Source organism: Stegastes partitus, unplaced genomic scaffold (assembly GCF_000690725.1).
Source record: "Stegastes partitus isolate 25-593 unplaced genomic scaffold, Stegastes_partitus-1.0.2 Scaffold209, whole genome shotgun sequence".
Taxonomy (NCBI): domain Eukaryota; kingdom Metazoa; phylum Chordata; class Actinopteri; family Pomacentridae; genus Stegastes; species Stegastes partitus.
This window is the reverse complement of record NW_007577940.1, coordinates 80,394-100,483: the sequence shown is the minus strand read 5'-3', so window position 1 is coordinate 100,483 and position 20,090 is coordinate 80,394. Positions and strand designations below refer to the sequence as shown.

General features: G+C 37.2%; 1 protein-coding gene across 1 annotated transcript; it reads left to right on the top strand.

Moving 5' to 3' along the window:
- The first annotated feature begins 1,547 nt into the window (after positions 1-1,547).
- Positions 1,548-20,090, top strand: septin5b (septin 5b). Its single transcript, XM_008280763.1, has 12 exons — positions 1,548-1,631; positions 1,790-1,800; positions 4,102-4,192; positions 8,223-8,309; positions 8,400-8,523; positions 13,130-13,264; positions 14,397-14,514; positions 15,788-15,889; positions 17,121-17,217; positions 17,290-17,425; positions 19,222-19,324; positions 19,483-20,090. Exons 1-12 carry the CDS (start codon positions 1,589-1,591, stop codon positions 19,543-19,545), a joined length of 1,110 nt encoding a protein of 369 aa, XP_008278985.1. The 5' UTR covers positions 1,548-1,588; the 3' UTR covers positions 19,546-20,090.

The window sequence follows — 20,090 nt, the reverse complement described above, 5'->3', positions numbered from 1 at the left end:
ACCTTTCTTTCTCCCCTAAGTTTAGCCCTGTGATAGACTGGTGACCTGTCCAGGGTGTCCTCTGCCTTCGCCCTAAGGCAGCTGGGATAGGCTCCAGCCCCCCCACGACCCTAGTTAGGATTAAGCGGTGTACAGATGATGGATGGATGGATGGATCTGTATAACATAAGTAACCCTGACATTACTTGACTTGTCATGGAGTATCTAGACCTACATTGTAAAAAATTTTTAAAAAGATTTTTAGCTGTGAGTTTTGCTATTTAGCTGTGACACACTACAAAGAAAAGTAATTGAATTTGTTAATGCTCATAAGTTTTTATATTATTGGCAATCTCTCACTCCAGTTTCCACTTTCCTCCCCCTCAGGCTCTGTCTTCCAAAGAATCCTCCATCTATGATTTTGCATGGTTTTTGTTGCCCAGTAGATGATGAAGTGCTGGATACTATTTGTGTTGGAAGCCTGGTTGGGGCTCTTGAGAGATCAGGGACTGTGAGTTCCTTGAAAACCAGAGTCTGTTTACAGCTCACTGTGGCCTGCAAAATAATGATGTGTCTTTGATTAAGGTCAGCTTGGAGGACAGAGCAGTGGAAAAGGCTTTTATGGGAAGTTTTGCAACAACAGTGGTTTTGAAATGTCTGAACATTCCATTTCACCAATCTAGTAATTAAGTGAAAGTTCAAAATCTGTCTGAAAGGACACATATTCGACTAACAATGTCAGAAATAACCACAATAAAATAATATGTAATAATGTACATGCTAACTGCAGAAAAAACAGGCCAAACCTGTACATATTGTCCAAAAAAATTCTATAAATTGTAATTTTATTATTTTGCAATGTTTGATGGTAAAACTACTCCATTTCTCTATTTCTACCCTTATATATATATATTTTTATCTTGTGAAAATATTTTTTTTTACATATATAAAAAAACTGTAAAAGAAAATAATAATAATAATAATAATAATAATAAAAGCTAACTTTTATTTTACAGAATTTCCATTTTGGTCAATTATAGAAAATATCCCCCAAAAAATTACAGATTAAAGGATTAATTTATATGTTGACTGCAGAAAAACTGTAAATTCCAAATGTATAAAATTGTACATGTTTTTACTTAATTGGCTGTTTTTCTACCGACACTGCTGTCTATCATTCCCATACACTACCTGCTTGATTAGTGCTCTATGAAGTAATCTATAATTCGTATTCATATTATTAGCAAATGTAATTCAGTCTACATTTGCAGCTCAGACATTCATAAACCTCTTTGTGCTGTAGACACACGGAGCTGCACTGCCCCCAGCTGGTGATCACATGAACTTCAGGCACACAATAAACCCGCTCAGTGCAGCAGTCTGCATACATGCAGTAAACACACAGTGAGCAGACAAACACACAATGGCAGGATGACAGCTGTGCGGGGTTTTTGCGCTTCTCTTCTGCACATGTGAGCTGCTGCTGCTGCTGCTGCTGCTGCTGGATCTTCCCCCCGCCGTGACGGAGCATCACAGCCTCCATCATCACAGGCTGCAGCTCCGCCTCCTGCATCCAGTTTGGACGCAGCTTCCACCAACCGAGTCCAAGATGACGACTAACAGCAGGTACAAGAGCCGCGCTCCCCGGTCAGGTAAGCTGTTGCTGCAGGTGATCTCCAGCTGCTGGGTTCATGAACCTTCTGTTAATGAGGCTCCACTGTTTCCTGTCCTTTCCCCTCCTGCTGGATGCGGCTGGATGCGTCTGTGATCCGCTGCTCGACGTCTCCTGGAATTTGGCTTCATGGCTCAGATGATGGGGAGGTAAGACACAAAGCTGCATGTCTGCTCTGTGCTCCCCAGTGCTGCTGAGGCCAGAGGTGATGGTGATGATGATGATGTTGATGATGATGATGGTGACCCCGGTCACATGTCATTTCTCCCTCTATGTGCAGTCAGTGCTACTCAGGTGACCTGTTTACATCAGTTTCAGCACAGTCCTGTAAATGCAGTCGCAAGTTGAGCTGCTGTACATGAAACTCCTCACCTGCCCTATCAGTCTGTAACATCTGTGCACATCTGGAGAGCTGCAACAGCGACAGTGGTCAAAAAGCTAAAATGTAGACCATTCAGTGATTCTAGCTGCTCAAATATGACAGTTTGATGTTTTTATTCATCATATATGATGGCTGCCCTGAAACTAAGAATAATTTTTACTCGTGATTCATCTAACTTTATTTTTAATTAAAAAAAAAAAGAAGTTAAAAAACAATTTAAAATATCTGTTTACTGTGATATAAAACAAAGAAAAGCTGCACTTTGTCACATTTAAGAAGCTGAAATCAGAGAATGTTCTGCATTATCGCCCTAAAATTGCTTAAGTAGTCAAATGATTGTTTATGTTTATTGGTCATTTTTGGTTGACTAATGATTTAATATGTGACAAAACTCTTACAGAGCTCTGACTAAGCTGAAAAAAATGATTTCAACAGACATGAAATATGAATGTTTTTCCAAACTTAAAGCTATCAGAGAAGTATCTATTTTTGATAAAGTAATGTTCCAGAATTCAAGAATATTCGGTTTGCAAAGCTGTACAATAAAGAAACTCTCCAAATTGTTGCACTGAAGCAGCACATTTGCATGCCAAACAATTCAAAATCATAAATAATTGATATTTTGGCTGAAAAAAATGACTCAAATGTTAAGAAATGACCAAAGTATTTGAAGAAGAACAGTTTATGAAATTATGAAACACAGAAAATCAACAAACCTCAACATTAGAGGGGCTTGAATCAGAGAATATTTGGCATTCTTACTTGAAAAATTACAGAAAATTTAATCCAAATATTTGTTAATTAACTTTGTTAAATACTTATTTAACTTTCATATAAAAGCAGAAAAATTATTGCCAAGTTACAAATCATTTGGTGTTTTTTGCTTTAAAAAAATGACTAAAAGGTCAAGAAAATATAAAAAATAGTTGCAGATTAACTTTCTGTATAAAATGTTGTCATTTAGCACAGTGTAAAGTAGATTACTTTTCCAAGCTGATATCTACTTAAGGCCAGTTTTTGTTAAACCAGCTGTCCAAAACTAGAGCGAGAAAAGTGAATATATTTTATATTTCTATGGAAAAAAACACTGAAAGGTTAATAAATGATCAACAACCAGATTCACCATCTGTGGAAAATATTTGAGACAATGTGTAATTACATGATTTTTCCATATGCAGAGCTTTTTACGCATGTTTAAAGGTCTGATGTAAAAACTGACTGGATGAACATCACCAGTTCAAACACTCCAAGTGAAAAAAATAAGCAAAAATATGTAACTGTGAAACTTGATGTCCAAAAGCAACTTGGCAAAGCCGTTTTTAAAATCTTTCATTCTCATGTCAGGTTCAGGAATCCTGCAGAGAACATAGCATCCTAGAGCTGCAGCTCCTCACTTTTTATTTTCAGATATATGTCTCCCAAATCCCACAAATGGTTTCATAATTTCCTGCCTTGGTCCTGCCTCACAGCTCCGTGTTCTCATGTCCTGTTGGACGGCAGTGCTGAGGCTGAGTCAGAGCAGCGCACTCAGACGCTGCAGTCTGGATGCGAGTATTTTGGTGATGTGTGTGTGGGTGTGACTTGCAAACGCATCCACAGACAAAATGTCAATATGGAAGCAATGCACAAACACACACACACATCACACCTCCCACCCTCAGATCTCCTAAGTAGACCAGCTAATGCACTCTGCATTAGATTTGGTATTAAAAGCTTGCCGTATCCTCAAGTGGAAATGTTTGGGGAGAAATCTAATGCACGCTGGGAGCGGCTGCACTTATATTTGACCATCTGTTTCTTTCAAGCCTCTGCTTTTTAATCTTTTCTGTCCTCCTTCTATGTGTTCACATACATGCTGCCTTCACGCTCCCCACCCCCTCCTCCTGTGAGCGTGGCTGCCTGCCACACTGTGTTATGAATACTTGGAGGACCTCAGGGCTCACTCTCCCCGCCACCCTCCTCCATTAAACATGAAAAGAATGTCCTACTAACACAGCTACTGTAGCACTGCAGCAGCACGATGGCCATCATGAGTTGAATGTGTTTCCGTTTGTATCATTGCTTCTAGGAAAAAGACTACGTTGGATTTGCGACGCTGCCAAACCAGGTGCACAGAAAGTCGGTGAAGAAAGGGTTTGACTTCACACTCATGGTGGCAGGTGAGAGCTGCTGCTGGTTTTGGTGTCACCTTGACTCGGTCTTCTTCTGTGTCAGTACAATTCATAAGTCAACATTTCTTTAATCAGTCATTCTTTCCACAGATACATACAGTATTATAATTTCATATTCTAATGTCTTTATATTCAGTCTGCCATCTATTATTGTAGTCTAACACGTTTTGATCTTATGCAGCCCCACATCACACTTCACTTGCTTCACTTTCAGGACTATGCATTCACTGTAGATATACTGGTCATATTCACACCAAACATGCTGAACCCCATCTGAGCTAAATACATTTATTTTTCTCACCTGACTAAAGAATTGATTTCAGTTCAGTTCAGTTTTATTTATGTACCACCAATTCCCAACGTATTTCACCTCATAGCACTTTGCATAGTAAGGTAAAGACATTTTTACCAAATAAACAGAGAACCCAACAATCCAAAGTTGCCTCTGGATTTCCTATGAGCAAGCGATCCGATTGTGCTCAGAGTATTCATGTGGCTCCTTTTAATGTCCTTTAAGCAAAGTTTTATTGTAGTTTATTCCAAACAGCAAGCAAGGTTTTTTTTTTTTTTTCTTGGATGATGTACACACAAGTTGATGTTATCAAAGGTCACACTAACTGAGCTGTTACAGAAACTCTACATTTCCTTGATAATCCTTGTGCCACATCTGAAGCAGCTGCCCATCTGTTTTTCAGAGGTACACTGTGAAAGTAGAGCTGTCCATGAGTTAATTTTCAGAGGACAACCACTGCAGCTCTGATTAGTGCTACTATGGCTATACCTCCTGATGACTGCTGCAACTGTGTTTCCACTGATTTTTAGTTAGTTACTGATCTTCCTGTATCCTTATCCATCTTTATGAAGTCTCACAGTCAGATTTTTCAGTTGTTTTCCATACTGAGCCATGCAGATTGACAAAGCCCGTATATCCAAAACTGAGATTCTTCTCTTCACAGCTCATTTTACTTTTACTTATTTTACAGATGTATTCGGTTTAGTTTCAGTGATAACAGGTTTTCTAACTTGTGTATCAGTGATCACAAGTAGATTCACTTTTATTGCACTTTTGAGTTTCTACTTTTCCTGTGTTTTCACTAAGCTAATTATAAACACCAAGGAAATATTGGACCACTACAATTGGAAATTATGTAATTTTAAATCATTCGGCATTCAAGTACTGCACCGGAGTGTACTCACTTCTGTTGTAAGCTGTATCTACACTGCTGCTATTGCAGACAGTGGACTTAAACACATCCATCCATCCATTATCTATACACCACTTAATCCTCACGAGGGTCGAGGGGGGGCTGGAGTCTATCCCAGCCGACTTAGGGTGAAGGCAGGGGACACCCTGGACAGGTTGCCAGTCTATCACAGGGCTACACTTAGAGACAGACAACCAAGCACACTCACATTCACACCTATGGACAATTTAGAATCACCAATTAACCTCAACATGTTTTTGGACCTTGTGGGAGGAAGCCGGAGAACCCGGAGAGAACCCACGCTGCACGGGGAGAACATGCAAACTCCACGCAGAAAGATTCCGGTGCCCCCACCGGGACAGCTTAAACACATTGTCAATAAATTTATTATACACCAGCACTTGGGTTTTTGATTTGTAAAGGTCCGTAGAGATACTGAGAATCTCTCAGTAGAGACTTAGTCACACTACTTTAGCATGTGGTAAAAATATAAAGCATTCTTCACACTTAAAGTCTCAAACCAAGACAGGATGTGCTTGTTTCGAGGCAGCTTTCCCATCACACCTCCGCAACGTCTCAGTATTCACAAATTTCATGTGTCCTGTGAAAATGTCTGGCTGTGTTGAAGGCTGAATGCTGATCTTGAGGATTAAAATGAGTCATAAATTAAATGTTAAGAACTAACCCCTGCAGCCTGAAGGATACTGAAGCATAAATCACTTTCTCCTTTGCACATTTTTTGTGTGTTTCTGAACAGTTTTGAGGCCATGACTGATTGTAATTTTGACACCCTATTTTTTGTTAATGTTATCTAAAGTTCCTCCAAAAATGTGACTGAAATAATCAAAGTGTTTGTGTTCAGAGCTGCATCTTGAGTCACATTTGTGGTATACCATGTTGGACAGCAAAAAATCAGTATGATATTTGTGTCAAATCAGATTTTCTACCAGTGTGAAAGAGTCTGGCAGAAATTAGATTTCAAGCAGTCCTGGGTGGATGTTAGATGGTTCTTTGTGTGTGAGATGTAGATGTGGGATAGACTTTTCGTAGGACTGATCATCACTGTTTGTTGTGCTTTAAGTCTGCATTTGTACCACAACCATCTATCTATCTATCTATCTATCTATCTATCTATCTATCTATCTATCTGTCTATCTAATTAGTTTTAGTTACCATGAACGATTTCAACTGTTTAGTAGTTTTAGCTAATTAGCATATTTTGTCAAGTCCCAGCTAATTATTTCAACTACTTATGTATTAGTTTAAGCTAACGTTAACTATTTACACTGTTTTGGTTAAGCTTTAACTATCAACTCTTTATTCACTAGTTTTAGCTAACTACTTTAGCAGTTTATTCATTACTTTAAGATTAGTTTAGATTAGTTTAATGTTAACTATAAGCTTTATATTCAAGTTTGGCTTACTATTTTAACTGTTTAAACTGTATAATCAATCATTTAAGCTAATGTTAAATATTTTAAATGTTTATTCAAGTCTTAGCTAACTATTTTACTGTTTATTCATTAGTTTAGCTAACATTGACAATTTTAAGTGTTTGTGCAAACTTTACCTAGCTAGTTCAGCCATTTATTCGTAGGTTTTAGCTGACATAACCACTTCAGTAACTATTGAAGTAACTAAACTATTTAAGTTTCGGTAACTGTTTCAGCTGTTTAACAATTTATTTGTTTTAGTCTACGTTACCCATTTACACTACGAATGTTCATTCATTTTAGCTTACTAGTTCAGTCGTGCATGATATTTTTTAGCAAGTGTAGCTGTTTATTGATTAATTTTTGCAAATGTTAATTGTTTAGCTTGCATGTTTCTTAGTGGTCTAACTAATGAACTCATTCATTTATTCCTTTAAGTGTAACTGCATATTCTTTAGCCTTTGCTAACATTAACTATTTAAACATTTTATACATTAGTTTTAACTAGTTCAGGTACTTTCAGCTATTTTCTGTTCATTCACCAGTTTAACCGAGAGACTTTAGTTTTGGTAATGTTGACTTTTTGACAACAGTGTCAACTTCTATCTATGTCAGCAGTTTATTGATCTTTGTTTTAACTCTTTTGCTTGTTTATTCATATATTTAGGTACCTTTTAAGAATTTCAACAATTTGTTAATTACATTTACCCTAATTTGTACATCTACCTTTAACTTTTTCAGCATTTAGGAAAATACTATGTCCTTTGAATGTTCATTACTTTTAGTTTTTTATTTTAACGACTTCAACTGCTTTTTAGTTATTAATCAATTAGATTATGAAGAATTCAACCATTTATGATTGCTTGCTAACTGTAGTTTTCCCTGTACATTGCAACAGGGTTGTTGCTTTTACTCTGCTTTAACACAAACATATGGGTATATGTAGTTTCCAATTATATGACAATTTCAGTTTTTCTCGAGTCTGTTAAACTGGATTACTTTAATATGCTCTCTCAGAAATTAATCAGGCATAACATTTGACCACTAAAATTAATTTTTCTGATCAGTAATGCAAGTAAATAACTATAATTTGACATCTTAATCAAGAAATAATAATGTGCTTACTATTTTTTCAGTTTTTGTAAAGCAGCAAATTTAAAAATTCATGGAAAACAATAATAATTATATTTTAGCATTAAACTTATCATTTTGTTTAAAGAGCTTCTGCATACTGGTGTATTAACCTTTACAGAAATATGAAAAATGATTTTGGTAATTACCAATGCTGTTAATTTAGGGCAGCTGTGGCATAAACCTTACATTCAGTGATGGTCTAATACATTTGTTAAGCACTGTCTATGTGTGTATGTGTCGTAACAGGTGAGTCTGGCCTGGGTAAATCCACTCTGGTCAACAGCCTCTTCCTCACTGATCTGCATAAAGACAGAAAGCTGCTCAACGCTGAGGGTGAGTGACAAATCAGTCAGACATCTCTATATCCTTGTTACTGTATCTTCGATCACTTTGTTGAATATCTTTATTGTTTTCGTCCTATAGAGCGCATCAGTCAGACGGTAGAGATCACAAAGCACACAGTGGACATTGAGGAGAAGGGGGTGAAGCTGAAACTGACTATTGTGGACACTCCAGGTTTTGGAGATGCTGTCAACAACACAGAGTGGTAAGGCTTCACTTCGTACTCTGAAGTCTGATCAATGAAAAAAGCTGTAAAAGCTTGGTGATAAATAATATTCTATGGAGGAGGCTCTCTATGGCCTTAAGTTAAGTAAACTTGTTCCACTACGTACCATTTATCTGTGCCGTTCTGTGTTCACCCACACATCAATAAAACTGCTGAAGTTCTGCCCTTCAACATAAAAGTAAAAGCTTTGCTGCTCAACCCTGTTTACTGTTTAAACAAGAGGAGACAGTGTTTTTATTGGGGACTATTTCTATCTGGGGGTCTGTTATATCTGAGTAGCCACTTCAGGACAACAGGACTGTGTTTGTTGGATTCACACAAGAAACTAGTGTATGTTAATGGTGATCATTTTTATTGCTGATTAAACTTTAAATTATTATTTTTTGATGAGTTGTTTGGTCTAGAAAATGTCACAAAATGGTGATAAACGTTGATCAGTGTTTCTCAAAGCCCAACATGACAAATGTCTTGTTTCATCCATAACACTACTGTCGTAGAGGAGGAAAGAAACCAGAAGATATTCACATTTAAGAAGGTGGAGTCAGAGAATTTAGATTTGTCCGTCAAGAATTACTCAAACCGATCAGTACATTAGCAAAACAGCTGGCCAATATTTTAATAATTGACAGTAAATTAATTAATTATCGGAGATTTAATGTGCTGCAAAGAGTTATTAATATTTTGAAGTAAATTCAGCAGTGAAACCGAGACGAGGCTCAGTACTTGCTAAACAATCAGTTTAAACTGTGATAAATTGTTATTTGATTAAAAAATATATGCAGATAAACAGATAGTACCTGATCCATTACTGAATTAGCCCTCTGCAACCTTAACCCAGGGGTGTCCAAACCTGGTCCTCGAGAGCCACAATCCTGCATGTTTTAGATGTTTCCCTCTTCCAACACACCTGATTCACATGATCAGGATCTTTATCAGGCTTCTGCAGAGCTTGATGATGAGCTGATCATTTGAATCAGGTGTGTTGGAAGACGGAAACATCTAAAACATGCAGGATTGTGGCCCTCGACTACCAGGATTGGACACCCCAGCCTTAAACCCACCAGTGGGTTTAAAAGGTATGTTATCTAAATAGTTGCCGATTAATTAATTACTTCACAAGTCGTCGATTAGTCCTTCCGACTCTAGTTTGTGGTAATAAGGGAATGTGTCAGTCAGTGCAACAGTGTAGTGCACTGATGTATTTTTGTTAGTTTTTGGAGAACAACGGGAATTCTGAGGTACGAAGGTAAAAGTCTTATCTGATGGCATTCATTGTTTTCATGGTTGTGGTCTTTTCATGGGATTTGTTAGGATTGGGATTTTGTTAAACTGGTCTAAAAACCGTCAACCAGGGTCTAGCGTTGATCAGACAACCGGCTCAAGACAAACAAACCCTGGTGTATAGTATAAAAACAAAACGGATCAACAACAGGATTTATGTGATGTGATTTAAGCATAGATTCAAAAATGAAACAACAGTTTTAAAAATCTGTCTGCTGAACAGAAGGGACCTTTACCTTAAGCCCAACCTGATAAAGCCGATGACCAGTTGGGGTTAAGTTTTTAAAGACATTTTGCCTTCATCTGAGAGGCTTCTTTAGTTCTGAAAGGAACTGACCTGAAAAAAGCCTTGGATGAAGGTAAAGAGTCTTCTGGAAACTAAATAAAAAGTGCTGTTGCTTTTTACTGAAGCTCCTAGGATTACCATGACCTGGATGACTGGGAACCTGCAGAAATATGTTTTCCTTCCAAGATGTCTCTCTTTACCTTCTGGAAGGCTGATGACTTAAGGGCAATTAACCACATTTAATTTGAATTAGTTGTGTTGAGTTTGTTTTTTGCTTAACTACATGTAGTTAGCACCTGTTCATTTTCGGTTTAACTGATTTCTGAATTACAATTAATGAATAGTTTGCTTAATTAGTGTCACTGTGTGCATCTCCCTTCTTTGTTATGTCGTGAATGAGCCAGGCAGCCAACAACCTCGAGAGGACAGAAAAAATGCTGCTTGTTGTTTTCCTCTCTGAGTTTAGTCAATCAGTGCAGAGACCTGCTCTGTTGTTTTTCATGGCTGCTCAGAAGTGTCTACCCTGGAGTAGGTAAAAACAACCCTGAAAGAGGTTCTGTAGGTCGGCTCTTGTGATCCAAGCACAAAGGTTCAGGACCCTGTAAATGGCCCACAAGTTCCTAGAGTGGAAAACAGCTTAATGTGTAGTTGTGTCACCTTGTGTCATTAAAAAACAGCCAAATTCACAATGTACTGTGAATTTGCATAACAAACCTTCTTTTCCTACATAGAAATTGAGTTGCATCCAGTAAATACCATTTGTCCTTGTTTGGTAAATTCTGAGTTAACCCTGTTCAGGACTTTGGGGGTCTTTTGGACCCCAGGTCATTTGTTTTAGGTGACAGATATTGTTTTATTTATTTTTGAAGATGTTTTTTTTTTTTTAAATAAAAAGAGGGACATATGTCATGCATTTGGAACCAAAAATACGTCAACTTATCAGAACATTTATTTAACATAGTATAAAAGTCTATAATGAATACCAACAAATATTTTGCACATATTCTTTCTTGGGGTCCAATGGGTCCTGAAAGACTTTCTACGTATGGCAACATGAAAGTCCTGAATAGGGTTAAACTACACGGTTGAGGATGTTGGATCGTACACTGCAATGGAAGCAGAGAGACTGAAAGGGCTAATTGGGCGCCTGTTCTTGCGAATGTTCACACCACCTTGCACAGAGTTCTTGGAGTAGAAAGCTGCTTCATTTTTGGCCACAATCCAACATTTCTCAACAGAACATACCAAAATGGTTGATCATATCAACTATAACTGTCAGTGGTTTTAATGTTGTGGATGCCCCTGTATATACACGGTATGTTTTCCAAATAATTTGGGAACCATGGTAATCCAGGTAACAGAAGCTAAAACAGATCTGTGTTGTGTTTATGCCCCACTCTGTGTATTTTGACAGTTCCTCAATAAAAGGTGAGTAAAATATAGTGGCCACACTGGAGTTAATATTGCAGTAAGAGACTCCTGTTTTCCCTCCTGGTCAGCATTGTTCATTAAATCAGTTACAGTTAAAGTGAAGTCATAGTACTAAGTATCCCTAAAGACCTTCATTATATATAAGAATGTGTTACGTCAGCCAGCATTTACTGTTGAATTTCTAAAACTTTACACCAGCTGATAAATTGGAATATCCTACGATGCTTTAAGCTTTTCCTCTTTCCTTTTGTCTGTTATAGCTTTGTTGTGCATGCAAATGATCTGCAAACATAAAATGTCCATGCTAAAGGGAGTTCTCTCCCACAGAAAAGTCTGCTCCTTGAATGTGTTTTTTTTTTTCTTGTCTTTTTTTCAGCGAAGCTGTTGACTCCCAAACAAAATTATGAAGCTGTAAATGTTAGTAATTATTGTTGACTTCATAAAGCAGTTTTTGGGGTTCATTTTGGCTCTGCCTTATCTGTTCTATTTGTTGTTTCTTTGGGCTGGAACTGCAGCACTGATTTGATTCATTAGGACTTTAATTACATTGGCACCATCTCACTGTCCCCCTGGGGTATTGATCTGTTATTGTTCGGTTTCATTTCTTGGTGAAGCAATTTGCGACCTTTTCTTAAAAGTGATAAAATGTTATTTCCCTTGTTGCTGTGTACAATTTCACATGAAGAAACAAAACGTTTCTTTTTACTTTTTTTTTTTAAACCTTTTTTTCCCCATTAAATTTAAATGAAACAGAAAGACTGCAGAGCAGTTTAATCAGAAAATAAGCTGCTGTCATGTCAGGATTTCAATCAGATCAAGCAAGTACATATGACAGTTTGACAAAGTTGCCAATCACTGCAAAACTGACACAATTGTAAAATAAGGGCAGTGGAAATGGTCGGTCAGGAAACATAGACAGGATTCTTTCCATTGGTGTTACCATGGTTACCAAATTATTTGCATAAATATGTAAACATGGCCTTTAGAGATCAACAGTAATAATAACAATACTTTAATCTTTCATGCAGCACATGGAGCTCAAACTGCTTTAACATTAAAAATAAAATAAACACAATGTAAAAACAATAAACAAATAAATAAAATGCAAACGTGAACACATATACACACATATAAAATTGAAAAGCAAACAGGTATAAATGTAATATCATGACATAGGTGATTTCATATAAAATCAACCAAATTGTAAAAAGGTTCCCACCTGACCCCCTTAGCAATAGCTGATTTTTTAGTATATACAATGAAGCCATACATTTTCCGTTCATAACAAATCATGTGAGCATGGAAGACCCTCTTTTTGAGGATGTTTTTGCTGGTTTCTTTCATTTGAAGCTCAGCTTTCACATCAGTCTAAACAAACCAGTCAAACACGCCCCAGAGCCGAATTAAACAGCTCAGAAGTGAAAGTTCCCTTAAAGTGGCTGATAGGTGTATTTTTAACGTCTGTTTCTCCCCGTCTCAAGTCATTATACTAAGCTAAGCTCACCAGCTTGCAAAGCATCACATTGTTCCCTTCAGTGTCTGGCAGATTTACAGTAAAACCCGTGCATGCATCCTTGTGTTTTCCAGCTGGCGGCCTGTCACCGACTACATCGACCAACAGTTTGAGCAGTACTTCAGAGATGAGAGTGGACTCAACAGAAAGAACATCCAGGACAACAGAGTGCACTGCTGCCTCTACTTCATCCCCCCATTTGGACACGGGTAACTCACACATGACTCTATATATATATATGTAAAACATAAAATAAGTGATTGCATAGGTGCTCATCCCTTTCAAGTCAGTATTTAGTAGATGCACCTATAGTTGCAATTACATGATTGAGCCTGTGTGGGTAGGTCTCAATCATCCCGGCTCGTCTTGATACTGTTATTCTCCCACTCCTTCTTAGCAAAACTTCTCAGACTCTGTCAGGTTGCCTGGGAGTTGTGAGTGAACATCCCTTTTCAAGTCTAGCCAGAAAAAGCATTAAACCATTTCTGTGTAGCTTTGGCTAAATGCTTCTGTTCATTGTCTTGCTGGAAAGCAGATCTTTTCCAAGTCACAGTTGTCTTGCAGACTGCATCAGATTGTCCTCCAGGATTTCTCTCTCCCTTTAGGAGAACTTTTAGGGCCTACTGCTGAGAATCCTCTCCACATCATGATGCTGCCACCACCATACTTCAACGGTGGGGATGGTGTGCTTGTGATGATGTACCCTGTTTGATGTACACCAAATAGAGCATAAAACTAATGGCAAAAAAAGCTCAGTTTTGGTGTCTTCAGAGCAAAAGACCGTGTTCCAGTTGACACCCTCTGATGAACTCTAGTCCAGATTTATTATTTGCTTTTTTTCAACAATGGTTTTCTCTTTGCTACTCTCCCATATAGCTATTACCGATAAAGAGACAGGCAGCAGTTTTTTAATGCACATGTCTCTTTCATCTCAGCCATTGAATTTTGTAACTCCTTCAGACGAGTCATAGGTATCTTGATGGCCTCCCTCACTCATGTCTTTCTTGTTTGGTCAGTCAGTTTTTAAGGGTGGCCCACTCTAGGCAAATTTAAATGTGCCATATTCCTTTCATTGCTTAGTGATAGATTTAACTGTACTCCACAAGATTTTGTGACTTGGAAATTTTCAGTAACCTTTTCACTGGATTTTTTGGAGTGTTTGTTTGTCTTCATGGTGTAGTTATATCCAGGAGTACTATTCACCAGAGACTGAACTTTCCAGATACAATGATTTCAAAGCTACAATTCATAAAAGGAGAAAACTTCCAAAGTGGGTGAACATGAAACATGAAAGTCCTGAATAGGGTTGAAATGCTCAGTAAAGTTCATGTCCTACTGCAGGCTTCGTCCAGTCGACATAGAGTTTATGAAGGCCCTGCAGGACAAAGTTAACGTGGTTCCTCTCATCGCTAAGGCCGACTGCCTCACCCCCCTGGAGATAAAGAAACTCAAAGAGCGGGTAACATTTGAAATAAATATGATTTCACTGCAACCGTTGTAGGAGATAAAAGCTGAATATATGTGCTGACCTTTCTGCTTGTGCAGCTTTTCCTTTGGCTACTGGCTACTTTTAGTGTTTTATTTATATTCCTGCACTGAATTAAACCCGTAAAAGACATCTGTGCATTTGTCTAAATATAGAAGATGTCCAGAAAGAGTATCTTGCAATGCTGTAAAGAGATTTCTTCATCCAGTTGGTGTTTAAAAAAATAATGGGCTTGATTTAAAGTAAAAACTGAACATTGTAGGAGAAATGTCCTTATTCAGGTCATAATGTGCTATTTATGAAGCTGGAGCAGGTGGTTAACTTAGATTAGCAAAACAGCTGGACGTACGGGAAGTATCGTAGCTTTTCTCTTTCAAAAATTGAAAAAAATACGTCTTCCAACAACTCCAAAGCTGATTGGCTTCTAGTATCTTGTTTTAACCCATACAACAAAAAAAATGACAAAAATGAAATGTTGTAGTTTGAACTTTTGGGTATTCCTAGAACAACACTTTAGTCTTTGCTGATTATAAGGTTGTAAGGCAAAAATTACGACTGAAAGCTGTGTGTGTGTGTGTGTGTGTGTGTGTGTGTGTGTGTATGTGTGTGTGTGTGTGTGTGTGTGTGGGTGTGGGTGTGGGGTTCTTGGGGTTGTCAAGGCTGTACCTTGACATGTACCTTGACATGTACCTTGACATGTCAAGGTACAGCCAACAACTTCATACCATTTGTTGTATTACAGAAATCCTTAAATCTGTTTGTACATTGAAGACAAAATGAACATCTTTGCTACATCTCCTGCTTCTAGTCTTTATGCTAAACTAAGCTGACCACACCCATCAAACACTACTCTAGGATAGATTTTTTCCAATTATTTCCTAAACTTGTGGACCACTCCTTCAAGATTTTACATTTAAAGTTTAAAAGATTTGTAGAGTTATTTTGCTTTACAAATGAAAATGAATGTGTAGCTGTGAACATAAGATCCATGACTGACTGGGTGGGTGAGTAATTAGGTCAGAAGAATGGAATTGAGAACTGAAGTTCATTTGGATTTATTTTCAGTTCCTTTCAGTGGTGGATGACTCATGCATCTCTGTGCAGAAATTTCATCTGCACTGAGTTTTCAAGCTCTCATATACAGAACAGTGACTTCTGCTACATTTTGGCGCTCTGTGGGAGGCTGCATGTGTGTTTGTGTTTCTGCTGTTGTCCATCACATCTCCCATGTGCTCCGTCCTTCCAGCTGAGGGAAGAGATCGATAAGTATGGGATAAAGATCTATCAGTTTCCTGACTGCGACTCAGATGAGGACGAGGAATTCAAGCAGCAGGATAGAGAGCTGAAGGTGAACTCAGTTCTTATTGAAGACATTATTTCCAGTCCCTGTGTTTTTGTGTTTGGCACTGCTAAAAATTAGTATTTGCACTTTGATACATTTTTGACAAATTTGAACTTTGCTTGAGCTTTTCTTTTCTTTGTATTTTCTCTTTCAGTGTTAAAAATTTCCGCTTTAAAGCCTGCCTCTATGAGTGCTAATAACACATATTTACTTGTAAAGGTGAATTACTACACTGTGAGAAAAAAAAAAGTTTAACAGTTTTAACTTTAAAAAAATAAATAAATAAATAAATAAAAAGCAATTTACCAATTTACTATTTTGCATATGTTCCCATTAAAAAAAAACTAAACATCCAACATAAAAAGTAATAAAATTATTGAAAAAAGTATTCATATTCATGTTAACCTAAAAAATAACAAACAAAAGTAAAAGCAGGGCAAAACCGTCTTTTTTCAAATACCCATTTATTATTTTACAAAGCTTGACCATAGCATTACAATTAACAAAACTATTTCACTTTTTTACTGATATTTTGTGTTATTTAAACAAACAAAAAAATATATAGATATGTATTGAGAGGATTGAAAAATGGTAAATCAATTTTAAATTTCATTTATCAATTAATCAATTTTAGTTGATATTTTTCAGATTTTCCCTGTTTTGTTCAATTATAGATAGTATCCAATAAAAACTATAAAACTATAAAATGGTGTCGACACCAAACATCGGTTAAATTGTGTCATTATTATATATATTAATTATTGTTATAATAATTTAGATTAAAGTAATAATAATATATAATTTGTGAACATAACGTTACGCTGTTTTTCTCAAATTAAATCAGCAAAAAATATTATTTTACAGAAAGAAAACTTGTGTATATTAAAGATTGTTATTCACAAATTTCTCAAAGTTTGGTCTAATTGCAGACAATATATCTCTTCTTTTACAATGTGTGACCATAAAATCACACTGTTTTACTTGATTTAAATCAACTAAAGATATAATGATTTACACGTATTTGCTGTTATTTTCCCCATTTGGAAAGTTTTTGAACATTACACTATTCCACTGTTCTTTACGTATTGTTTCTGGCACCCCTGCTGCCACATTTTCACTCTTTCTTTACAGTTTAAAAAAAAATATTTTTTTTTGCAGTGTGCGTATGAGCATTGTTACTCGTACTTTAGATGCAGACAGTGAGTTTTTTCTTCTGTCGCTGCTGTTTGTGATGCAGGAGAGCACTCCGTTCGCAGTGATTGGCAGCAACACTGTGGTGGAAGCTCGAGGTCAGAGAGTGAGAGGGCGGCTCTACCCCTGGGGCATTGTGGAGGGTAAGAAAGCTGGACGCTGTAGCTGTCAGAAGGGCTGCCAGCCCTGATGGTAATGCTTTTTCCTGTGTGCAGTGGAGAACCCATCCCACTGCGACTTTGTGAAGTTAAGGACGATGCTGATCAGAACCCACATGCACGACCTGAAGGACATCACCAGTGACTGTCACTACGAGAACTACCGGGCTCAGTGCATCCAGACCATGACCAGGTGTGCTTGTTTTGTCATTAACTTTATTATTTTTAAAAACAAAATTTTAGGAGGAGGAAAGTTGGCATTTTTTCCTTCTTTTTAAAAAAATTATGACATAAAAAAAGTTTCCTTTTTTGGTTTCTTAATTCAGGTTTTTTTGTTTAAAAATAACTCCAACTTTGACTTACTAAGACAGCATTTTGAGTTATATCATAATTTTGACTTGATAAAATATAAATAGTGGTTTTACTTACTAAGTCATAACTATGACATGAAATTGTATTTTAAAATAATAATAGTTATATATATATTTCAGTTTGTGGTGTAGTTTCTCCTGGGATTTGTCTCATTTTCCTACTAATGCTATTAAAATGATAAAAAGATGCTACAACCACATCACATTCTGCAACATTCTGTCTTCTTGTTTTTAGTAGACAGAAAGCAGAGGATCCCTGAATGACTTTTCCACTTCGTCACTCTTTTCATGATTGTAACAGACCAGACAAACACTGGCTTGTTCACTGATTCATTACTGAAGCTATCAAAAGACAAAGCTGATTTGCCACATAGCAGTGAAGCAAATCAATCAGTCAAACTTAATTAATATAACTTTTTCAAACACGTCAAATCCAGTTGAAAGTGTTTTACATGCAATTGACAAAACGTAGGATCTCAGGCGTAGATTTCATTTGGAACATTAGAGGGTCTGGGCTTCATCCCCCAGGACATTTTGAGCATCAAACACTTAATTTACTGCAGTCTGGTGACTGTTTATACACCATTTTGTTCTTTTTCTGCATCAGTTCCTGATGGAAATGTCCTAATTTATGAAAAGATAAACAGTAAAGTCAGAGACCAAGTGACAGTCCAGAATAGAGTGCAGTAAAGCTCCCAGGAATTCTGCATTGCTTTCAAATATTTATTCTCCTTTAGATTTCTGATTTGATGTCAACCCTGCTGAGTCAACACACATACAGACAGAATTTCTTGCCTGTCCTTGGTCCTCTTTTGGGTCTTTTCTAAGGATGTGACCTCTTTAAATGTACAGGTGGCCCCTTCTCAGTTCATTAACTTGAGTTCATTTATAAACTCCTCAACTTTAGTAGCTCAGATTTGTTTTAGCAAAGTTCTGCTCATCTTCACAACTTTTCAAAACACATCACACATACCTGTATTTGACCTATTAAAGGCTTTTTTTAAATGTTTTTGAGGAAATGTTCTTTCTTCTTTCATCTTTTTATTGGGTAGCGACAAATGTATAAATGTTTGAAATATTAATGGGGACATATTCCCTGCATCCCTCCCTGAAATCTAAACTAATTCATACAGTGTAGCAGATTTAGAGACTAATGCACACAAAACAGATAGAAGGAAGTTAAGTTAATAAGTGATAAATGAATACAATGCATGCATGCAAAAAAAAAAGCCAAAAAACATGTGAAACAAATAAACTATCGTAAAACAATAAGATAAAATATAGCATAACATAACATAAGCTGACCTGACATGACACAACATCACAGATCAGAACATGACATAATGTAATGCAGTACAATAACAAGAGAAGAAATAAGGACCTGATAGAATAGCAGTACGATACAAGCATGATACATTACTAAAAAACAAAAATACAAATAAGTAAGGTAAAATAGGACAAAGAGAAAACTGAGAAATAACACTGGCAATGATGCTGAAGTAAAAAATTAACATTGCTCATGATGATGAAACATAGCGCTTGATTCTGAAGTATTGCCAGTGACAGTGAGATCGTGCCCTTGATGCTCATCATCATGCCTCATGTTTCTCCTTTGCAGTAAGATGAATGCAGATAAGCGGGTGGAGAGTCCCATCCCGATCCTGCCGCTGTCCACGCCTGACGTGGAGACGGAGAAACTCATCAAAATGAAAGATGATGAAGTGAGTGGCTGCTTAAGACTGAATAATGCATCGCAGCAGGTGTTACATAACCGAGACGCTGATGCGAATCGATGACCCATATGTGTTATTACGTAAGTCGTCTCTCATCCTGCTTCCTGTTCCCTTTTCTCCTCTGCCTCCACCATCGTCTCGTGCAGCTGAGGAGGATGCAGCAGATGCTTCAGAAGATGCAGCAGCAGATGCACGAGCAGGACCTGTGACCGCTGCTGCTATACCTGTCTTTACCTTCATGTCTTTCATTTATAATCGGGCAGGAATCCCTCACTGAGGCCAACCTCACATGGGACGACTGAAAAAATGTCGATATTTTGCCCAATTCTCCAAACACTGGTCACAAAGAAACAGGGTCATTCCGTGAAACATCAATCAGAGCCTCCCTCCTGACCCAGTCAGAATTAGCTGATCTTTTATCGACGGTAACTTCAGTAGATTTGATGAGGTCATGCAGCAGTTTACCTTCATACTAGTAACAGGCCCTTTAAGTACATAAGGGTGGGTCAAAATGTTTGTGATTTTTAATTTGTATTATTTTTATTTCTAGAATTTCTGAGCTGTCATAACTTCATAAGCAGAGGAGATACACTCATGAAAACCACAACCAATGCTGTTTCTCCATTTCAGAGTCATAATTCCTAGCCATAGTATGACTATATTAGAAAACAGTTTTTTGATTTTGGCTTTCCATTGTGACACCTGAAGTGGATGTAAAATTGATACAGTTGTAGTTTTTAACAGACTGCAAATG